At 39.8% G+C, this 10127-nt stretch overlaps 1 protein-coding gene across 1 annotated transcript; it reads left to right on the top strand.

Moving 5' to 3' along the window:
- Positions 1-4918: 4918 nt before the first annotated feature.
- Positions 4919-8227, top strand: LOC119198681 (neoverrucotoxin subunit alpha-like). Its single transcript, XM_037456107.2, has 3 exons — positions 4919-5098; positions 5800-7260; positions 7354-8227. The coding sequence occupies exons 1-3, from the start codon at positions 5008-5010 to the stop codon at positions 7914-7916; spliced, it is 2115 nt and encodes a 704-aa protein (XP_037312004.1). The 5' UTR covers positions 4919-5007; the 3' UTR covers positions 7917-8227.
- The last annotated feature ends 1900 nt before the right edge of the window (positions 8228-10127 follow it).

Below are 10127 nucleotides of genomic sequence, written 5' to 3'. Positions count from 1 at the left end.
AAGAAACTGTTAGTGTGGCGGGAGGTCTTTGTCCTGATGGACCTCAGCCTCCTGCCGGATGGAAGGGGCACAAACAGTTCATGTCCAGGGTGGGAGGGGTCGGCTACAATCTTTCTACAATCTTTTCTTTCTTTCAAAGTCCTGGAAGCGAACAAGACCTATGAGAGGTCCCAGTTTTAGGAATCAATCACCTTGTGCTTTTTAAAACACACTTCATTAAGTGAATATAAATTACATACTACAGACACGAGTTGTGTTAGACCCATTTCACAAGATGATCTGACAACAAACACACATTCTGAGTGATAATGCTTTCAGGGTCCCTTTGTCCGTCCTGAGAAGTTCAGGACAACCCACATCTTGTCTTAACGGACTAAACTTATTTTTCTGTTCATTACACCAAAAGAGTAACACAATAACTCACAATAACTTTCAAGAGGAACTTATTCACTACTTCTTAAGTTCCAGTTTGTATGTATTAAAAAGTGAATAAACACTTTGTCAAATGTAATGAGTCAAATGTGTGTGTACTGTAAAATAAGTTAGCCGTTTCACTTTATTTTTCTAGGCAAAGTAACTAAAACCTGCAAAATGTTAAGTTTAACTGTGCCAAACTATTAAGTTCAGAGAAGCGCATGCATAATATTTCAGTTGACTCAACTAAGTATGTGAGTATCAACTCAACTAAGTATATTCACAGAGGCCCTGTGAAAATGCATCCAACGTTCTGATGGAACTGGCTCTCAGGCAGGAAGACCGAGAGTTACCTCTGCTGCCGAGGATAAAATCACGACAGTTACCAGCCTCAGAAAGCTCAGATTGGAACCCTGTCCGTTTTCTTGCAGAGGCCAAGGGAAGCCAGGCTTCTTCACTTTAATTCAGAATATAACTTATTTAATCACCATTAATGATTTGTAATGTAATAAAAACAATTTTTAACAGTTTACGTAATACCTCTGTGGTGCATCTCTCTCGTCTCCTATTAGTCTCTCTTCATTCATTATCGAGCGTTTTATGATGTAAAACAGCGCCCCTCTAAATGTTACGTGGTGAATAAGCGTTACTGTAACCGGCAGTATCGGGAGTCGCTTTTAATCTCGTCGGGTAATTCTCACGCACTCTGCGCTGTGTGTTTGTTTTCATGCCGATCATCGCTTTTCATCCCGTCGTGTTTTTCTACCACACCTTGAATACCAGTCCAAGAAATGTTCTCTAACCAGTCTGAGGGGAAAAAGATCAGGGACCACAGCACTACAGGTATGTGCCCCACACTTTGAGAAACACTGGCTAAAGGTCAGTAAACACTCTAGATTTAGTAATCGCTCATCTAAATAGAATGCAATAAATATAGTACATTTTTACCCAGTGAAGTCATTTTTAATGTATTTTTTTATGTGGAAATCTATAAAAGAAGCTCTTTGTGATAAAAATGGAAGGCCATGAGAACAAGGAGTCATGATGAGCTGGGATTGTGCATATTTACCTTTTAAAGACGAAATGCAAAATGAAAAAGGATTTTACAGTTTCTCTTCAAATTGCTTGGAAGCATTGTTCAATACTGAAACCACACTTTCAAAACTCTTCACACAGTCTGCATTTCCTAGATTCATTTTGGCCAAACAGTTAAACCTACAAAACTCACTCAGACCAACAAAACACTTCATACATGTCTCAAAATAAGCTTGTTCCACCAATCACTGGAAGCAGATTCTCATTCAGTAAACATACATGTCACTCATAACACACTGACCTAAAGAACACTAGAAACAGGGAGCATTACATCAATTATGAACTTTTATTGAAAGTTTGAATGAATTTTCATATGAAGATTTCATAACAGAATAAACAATTTTAGATCTATTGAATGTACTAAAGCATACTTATGCAATAAAAATGAATCTGAATTGGTTTTCCTGCACATTTGAAAGGTTTCAGGCTCTCCTTCCTCTCTAAGGCAACCGTTGGATCCTACAGTCAGGAATCAGGAAGCGTTTATTGCCATCACATGTCAGACATACATGAAATTTCACTTGGCGGTTGGTGCATGACGGAAGACAGTACAATAATGAACAACGTAGTGGAGCAATAAGATAAAAATATAATCAAATATATGCTATGGGTTAGTAAGTTAAGATAAAGATAAATTTAAAAAGAAAGTGCACCAGCTAAACAGAAAGTAACAAGTGACAAGTGAAAGTGACAAAGTATGTGCAGTGAGTGAGAGAGTCAGTAAAAGACAATTACTGTATTGTAATAGGAAATGTAGACTCTGTATTGTACTGTAAAATGTATCATCTCACCTGTTGTTCTGCCAAATAAATTTAGTACCATTGGTGCATCTATTGAGCGGTGAAGATTTGGCTGCAGCCTCAGACTAGCCTCTCAAGGCGAGACCATGTTCACATTTACTGTATTTCATTAGACCTTACAGCAGCAGCGGAGGTGCATCTGGACAGATGGGACAGCTATGCCACCCTCTAGAGGCGACTGTTTCGAGACAAACCTGTGGCAGTGCTGGTCAGGGAATTAGGAGCGTATTCAATCCACCCGAGCTGCGCGCTCCAGGTGGTGGGATTGGTGGTGGTCACACACATCGTAGCTTAGCCCCCATGTCCTGATTGGCCATTGGTCTGTGAGTGATAACCCGAATGAGAGACTGACTGTGGCACCCTGAGCTTGACAGAATGAGAATATAAGGCCTGGAGCTTGATTAGCGAGATGCCTTTCAACCGTGCAGGTCAATTGGTGGGAGGGGCACCACCAGACCACGACAGCTTGGACTGATAATTCTTTGATTTTACCCTAGATTTTCTATATTTCAAAATAATCACTGCAGAGATGTTTGAAATTTGTCATCATTCTAATTTGAATGTAGTTGTATCAGTTTTATAAGCAGTGTGTTAGCATATGAAGAATATCCTGCAAATACACAGTGTTTTGCAGTTTGTGGCAGTCGGACGACATCACAGATCATCACTTTGTTGTAATTACTCCCCATGCACAATCTACTGGCCTGTATTTGCCCCCATACTCTTCTTTCCTTAACCCTATTGAGGAATTCTCCTCATGGAGGTGGAAGATATACGATAGTAACCTTTCTTTGGCTGATGAAAACATCTATTGTGATGTGGATAAGAACCTGTTGCCAGATCCACAAGACCGGATAAACATGTACATGTAGGTAATCAAAGCTTTTTCCCTCCCAGGTGTGGAACAGAAGTAGTTTGTATTGTATTTCATAACAGTCAAATTGTGTTCAATGATTCCACTGTGCCTGTACTATTTTTACTACAGTAGTACTTTTACAGGGATGTATTTAGATTTAGCACAAGAATGAAATCTGTATCATCTATTTTGTACAGAAATATTGAATGATTGTACAAACAACAAAATTGTGAAACAATGGGTATCTTGTGTGTTGGTGATCCAAACTAATGTTACGGTTGTTTGAACCAATGAACCCACATGTGAAAGTTTTCTTTAAATATATGATTGTGCAGAGCAACTTTATGAACATTGCAGAGCCTGTGTTACAAGTGAAGACTGTTGTGCATTTTGTATCTAGAGTTTGAAGAAATCAGGAATCAGGAATCAGGAAACGTTTATTGCTATTATATGTTAGACATACATGGAATTTGACTTGGCGGTTGGTGCATGACGGAAGACAGTACAATAATGACAACGTAGTGCAGCAATAAGATAAAAATAAAATAAAAGTATAAAAAAATATATGCCATGGGTTAGTACGCTAAAGCTATGGGTTATTAAGTTGAGAAATAAAGATAAAATAAAAAATAAAGATAAAGTGCACCAGCTAAACAGAAAGTGACAAGTGAAAGTGACAAAGTGAATGTACATGGGAGTGAGAGTCAGTCAGGGGGGGCCCGGGCTCTGTTGATGAGCCCGACTGCCGAAGGGAAGAAACTGTTAGTGTGGCGGGAGGTCTTTGTCCTGATGGACCTCAGCCTCCTGCCGGATGGAAGGGGCACAAACAGTTCATGTCCGGGGTGAGAGGGGTCGGCTACAATCAAAGACCAGATTCTCTCCCAATTACATGCACTTGTCCTTTTTGACACATTTCAATACCATTGTCTCGGCCATGTGATGATTACTGCAATACTTAAATAAAGAGCAAAAGATCTTTGGAGTGCTACTTTGGAAAGAGGAAACAGATGAAGGGGATAGAAGAAGAGCCTATAACTTCAAACAAAAAAAGAACGCTTCACTTAACCGGCAGTATCGGGAGTCGTTCTTAAAAACTTGTTTCATGCCAATCATATGTTTTCATTCCGTCGTGTTTTTCCACCACACCTTGAATACCAGTCCAAGAAATGTTGTCTAACCAGTCTGAGGGGAAAAAAGATTAGGGACCACAGCACAACAGGTATGTGCCCCAGACTTTGAGAAACACTGGCTCAAGGTCAGTAAACACTCTTGATTTTGTAATAATAGCTCATCTAAATAGAATGCAATAAATACAGTACATTTTTACCCAGTGAAGTTTGTCATTTGTCATTAATGTATTTTTTCTCAAATCTATAAAAGAAGCTTTTAGTGATAAAAATGGAAGGCCATGAGAACAAGGAGTCATGATGAGCTGGGATTGTGTATATTTACCTTTTAAAGAGGAACAGCAAAATGAAACAGTATTTTAACAATTTACTAAATACTATAATTTATCCCTGCCTAACTTTATATTAAATCATGATGATCACCGATGCCCACAGGTGACAAGGTTATCAATGAAGATGTTTTTTGGTGGGTGGAGTTTGACTCATAACTTGGGAGGATTTTAGACAATGTTAAGATACGGCAAAAGTAACACGTGAGGGCGTGTCATGTGCAAAGTCACAGAATCTCCGACAGAATTAAAGCAGTCAGACGACATCACAGATCATCACTCTGGACGCTCCAGCTGAACGACCAGAAGACTCTCACAAGACTCGTCTGATCATCACAACTTCCCCATGCTTTAAAATGTAAAGCTTTTCTCATCAGGTTGGTGAAATGGCTTCAAACCAAATGGAAGTTGCTGCTCTGGGTCGACCTTTCACCCTGGGAATGCTCTATGATGCTCAAAGAGATGCACTGATCACAGGTAATTCTTGGATTAATATTAAAATAATCTATCTGTATAACTGTCTTTTACAGCTTTGCTTAAAGCAGTGGTTCCCAAACTGGGGGTCACGGGCGCAGTGGGCAGACAGGGAGGTTGTTGCTTCTCTGGGGTCATGGTTAAGACATAACCATGACTATACAATTGTTTAAAATAAAGAAAAAGAATAAAACATTTTTTTGTTTTTCTTATTGAGGGGGGTTGTACAATTTTCCTATATCCTGAAGGTTTGTGGAATCACTGGCTTAAATGGACTTTGAAATCATTTTCCTATTTACTCCTCTCCTTTTTAACATTATTTTTCATTATTAAAGGAATTATCAACAGAGTATCAACAGAGTTGTGAACATCCATTAGTTTTTAGTTTTTATAGAAGCATGCTGTATTATTAGCTGATTAATTAGACAATTTAATTGTTGTTTTTCTGGTCAAACGTGTCTGTGTTTCTTGCTCTTTTGGAATCAAACAGCTAGTTAGCTGGCTGTGTGTATTTTGGGACATTTAATTGGCAAACTATTTAAATGAATGTTGAACATGACCACAAGTAAAAGAATACATTATTTGGTTTTCACTTTTCTCTTCTTCTAAAGGTGGTCACTTTTTCCTTTCTATTTTTCAGATTGATTCAGTTAATTTATTTTCACAAAATGATCCTACAACTTTGTATTTTCCATTTTTTAAAGGTTTGACGTTGTGGGATGATAAAACTCTCCAAGGGAAGATGATAAAAAGTCCTAAACCCAGCAGTAATTTTTTCATTACTGAATCTGACTCCATTGAATCCAAGTCCTCTCTGTTAGAGGTTAATTCTTCTCTGAAGGCCAGCTACCTTTTTGGACTGATTGACGTGGAAGGATCTGCCAAATATTTGAAAGATCACAAAGAATTCAAGAATCAGAGCAGAGTGACTGGTCAGTACAAATCTACAACCCGCTTGGAACAGTTGTCATTAACTGACCTGATGACCTTAGAACCCCAACAAAAGGACGTTATCATCAAGAGCTCTGCAACACACATAGTCACAGGCATCCTTTATGGGGCAAATGCTTTCTTTGTTTTTGACAGTGAAAAGTTGGAAGTCAGCAAGGTTGGAGAAATCGGGTACAGCATGAAAGCTATGGTAACAAAGATCCCCTCACTTAGTAGTGGGGGCCCTGTTGACAACAATCTGACAAAGGAAGAAAAAAACCTGAGTGCTAAAGTTTCCTGCAAATTCTTTGGAGACTTCACCCTTCAAAGCATCCCTTTAACATATGAAGAAGCAGTGAAGACCTTTGGACAACTTCCACAGTTACTGGGGGAAAATGGAGAGAAAGCTGTCCCAATGAAGGTCTGGCTGATGCCACTGACTAATTTATGTCCAGAAGCTGCTAAGCTGACGAGTGAGATCAGCATTCGACTGGTGGTGAAGATGCAGCGTACTCTTGAAAATTTGGTGGAAATCCAAATGAGGAGCAATGAATCTCTGGAAGACAGAGCTGTACAGAACTTTCCACATATTAAAGAAGAGTTAACAACTTTCCAGAAGTTGTGTCACCTCTATACATCAAACCTCCAGGGGACCATGAAGGAGAAACTCTCTTCCATCCGTGAAGGTAAAGAAGATGAGAGCTCATTAGAAAAAAACTTTGAAAAGAGAGACAAGTCCCCATTCAGTCAAGAAAAACTAATGAAGTGGCTGGATGATAAGGAGAGAGAAATCAACGTCATCAGATCCTGTGTAGAGACCATGGAGGGAACAAAGATCGTCAAAAATCAGTCTGAGCTCGACAGAGAGGTTCTTGCTGCAGATGTAGACAATACTTTGTGCTTCGTTTTCACCTCCACCAAACGGAGCGACACTTACCTTGATGAGATGACCACATATTTGGACACTCTTAGATTGGGGAGTACCTCTGAAGACGAATGGTTCAACTCAGATGAAGTCTTGACCTTTATGAGAAAAAAAGCCAAAGTTTTCCAAGACTTTTGCAAAGCAAAGACCAACAACAACCGGATCCGTTTCCTCATTGCAGCCATTCCAAATGAGAAATTCAAAGGAGCAACTATCTACCATTACAAGCAGGGCATTCTGGTCAGTGAAGATTTTTCAGGATCCGACCTTTATCCAGAAAAGATGACGGACAGAAGAGATCTGATGTTGTGTAGGTTTATTTATGCTTTTAAGTCAAATACACTGTTCTAATGGGTGTTCTGCAGAAACTATAAACCTTAATTTGTTTGGTTTTCTCCATCAGATGCCTGTGATCTCACCCTGGACCCAAACACTGCCAACAATTACCTTGTTCTGTCTGATGGAAACAAGAAAGTAACAAGTGGATCAAAATGGCAGAAATATCCTGATAATCCAGAGAGGTTTGATAAATACACTCAGGTGTTGTGCGGAGAGGGTTTATCTGGGCGCCATTACTGGGAGGTAGAGTGGGATAATGCTTCTGCTTCAAGACGTATTTATGTAGCTGTTGCATACAAGACAATCAAAAGAAAGGGAAATGGTTACTGTTGCGAATTTGGAAATAATAAAGAATCGTGGGCTTTTGGCCAGCGGGCTACAAATGTAAAACACGCACTCCGTGCATGGCACAATGGATGGGTGTGGGGATCTTATTTCCTGTGTGATGGCTGCTCAACACTCGGTGTGTATCTGGACTGGCCTGCGGGCCACCTGTCCTTCTACAAAGTCTCCTCCGACACACTGACACACCTCTACACCTTTAACACCACATTCACTGAGCCTGTGTACCCAGGCTTCTGGGTTTACTATAAAGGAAACTACGCCTACCTGCGTCCTCTTAAATAGGACCAATGCTGGTGACTTGTTGGATCCTGGTTAATATAGAGATCCAATGTGATGAACTTGTAATTTTACATTAACTTGTATTTTACATTAACACCTTTAGGGGCCGTGTGAAGAGCCCAGACCTGTAAGAGGTCCCAGTTCAATAAATCAAACATAATCAAACAAACTCATTGAGCACCTATAAATTGCCTACTACAAACACAAGTTGTTCTAAAACCCATCTCACAACATTATCTGAAATACACATCCTGAGTGATAATAGGTTCAGTGTCCCTTGTCCTTCCTGAGAAGTTCAGCACAATCCACACAATTTGCTTAACTATTAACTACTACTGTTCTTTATTACACAAGCAGAGTAAAATGTACTCTATTTATTACAATTGGATTACATTCACAATAATTATTGACAGGAACGTATTCACCAGAGGTGTGGACTCGAGTCATGTGACTTGGACTCGAGTCAGACTCGAGTCATGAATTTGATGACTTGAGACTCGACTCGACGTACAAAGACTTGCAACTCGACTTGGACTTTAACATCGATGACTCGTGACTTCACTTGGACTCGAGCCTTTTGACTCGAGAAGACTTGCTACTTCCCATGAAAACAGGGGGAAAACATTTTCACACGGCCGCGCCGCTCTGTTTATCTGCATCTGTCAATGAAATGTGCGCCACCTGTATGCAGAGAGCGCTGCCTGCACGACATCCAATCACTGCAGTCCATTTGACCGTATCAACGAGACAGCTCGTTCATGGTTACAAAAATCGGGATTTTTGAACCCGGATTCAGACTCCGATGGAAATCCTCGCCAACATTATGTCAACGTCCGTTTTAAAGTAGTGTAATGAGCTGAGTTAATGTTATTAGTTAATCAGTTATGCAGATGTTGCATGTGTTCACGTTATGCTCTGTTACCAGCTGTAGTTACGCGAGACAACCCGAGTTTTGGGGGGCCGTGTATACGGAAGTGTTCGTTCGGCGTGGTGACGGCCAACAGTGACCGAAGTTGAGTTGTTTTATATAAATAAATGCAGCGGAGTTGCAAGCCAGTCATCGCCTCCTTATTTACGCTGCAGCATTGGGGTGAGCGTTACAGTACTATAACACAGTCACAGTCGATCCACCATTACCCTTCCCTTCGTAGTCTAGGTCTGTGAGGCAGCGCACCATCACCCAGGGTTCCCCGTCCCCACTATAATAAGAGGACTTGAGATTACTCGAAACTAAAATGATAAGACTTTGGACTCGACTTGAGAATTGTTGGCTTTGACTTTTGACTCAACTTGGTACCCCTAATCTTTGACTCGTCTCCGGACTCGGGAGCAACGACTTGAGACTTACTTGTGTCTTGCATAACAATGACTTTGTCCCACTTATGGTATTCACTACTATGACCTTAGGCTCCCGTTTGTATGTATTCAATACCTCAAGTAAGTGAACACCTGATTCGCAAATGTAATTATGCATACTGAAAAAAGGTTAGCCTTTTCATCCCAACCTTCTAAGCAAGGTAAAAAAAACTGCAAAATGTAACTGTGCCCAACTAATCAGTTCTGAGTATGGCTTTGCTACCACAGCATTCTGCTGTCATGACATGCTGTCACATCTAGATGGCGCTATTCAACCAAGGAGCGAGTGACCGGGTGCTGAGTCCTTTCCTCCACAATTACCACCTAAGCCTAAGAATGCCAAGAGTGTGCAAAGCTGTCATCAAAGCAGAAGTGGGCTATTTTAAGAATCTAAAATATAAAACCTACCCTGATCTGTTGAGGATTTTTTTGTTTACCAAATAATTTCAGTGGTGAGTGGCTTTTAATGGATATAAATAAACAGAGAATAAACTGTATCAACATTTTTGTTTCCTGTTACTTGTTGTTACTAGTTGTCCATCCTGTTGTCAATACTCTTTACTTACTTTATGCCACTAGTACTACTACTTACTTAAGTGAATACTTTCTTCAAATGAAAGCAAGAAAAAATGTAAATAAAAAATAACTATGATATTTAGGTCAGTAGATACAAACAATAGTTAGAATTATTACATTGTAATCTTGGTGTATAATTTTGGTGTATCAATACAAATCAAATTTAACATTTCTAAATGTGTGTGTGATAAATTAACAATCCTTTTAGTAATCCTTTTTCATATTCATTTCTGATGAATATGCTGATGCGTCGTCGCCTGTAGCGAAAGGGCTCGACCGGAA

This window comes from Pungitius pungitius, chromosome 19 (assembly GCF_949316345.1).
Source record: "Pungitius pungitius chromosome 19, fPunPun2.1, whole genome shotgun sequence".
NCBI classification, from domain to species: Eukaryota; Metazoa; Chordata; class Actinopteri; order Perciformes; family Gasterosteidae; genus Pungitius; species Pungitius pungitius.
Note: the sequence above shows the minus strand (reverse complement) of the source record. Positions and strands in the feature narration are given on the sequence as shown.

What these genes read in the sequence shown, in the direction of transcription:
- LOC119198681 (XM_037456107.2), top strand. Translation starts at nt 5,008, where the DNA reads ATGGCTTCAAACCAAATGGAAGTTGCTGCTCTGGGTCGACCTTTCACC. An exon ending in AAGAGATGCACTGATCACAG is followed by an intron (nt 5,099 to 5,799) that starts GTAATTCTTGGA and finishes CATTTTTTAAAG; the next exon opens with GTTTGACGTTGTGGGATGAT. An exon ending in CAGAAGAGATCTGATGTTGT is followed by an intron (nt 7,261 to 7,353) that starts GTAGGTTTATTT and finishes TTTCTCCATCAG; the next exon opens with ATGCCTGTGATCTCACCCTG.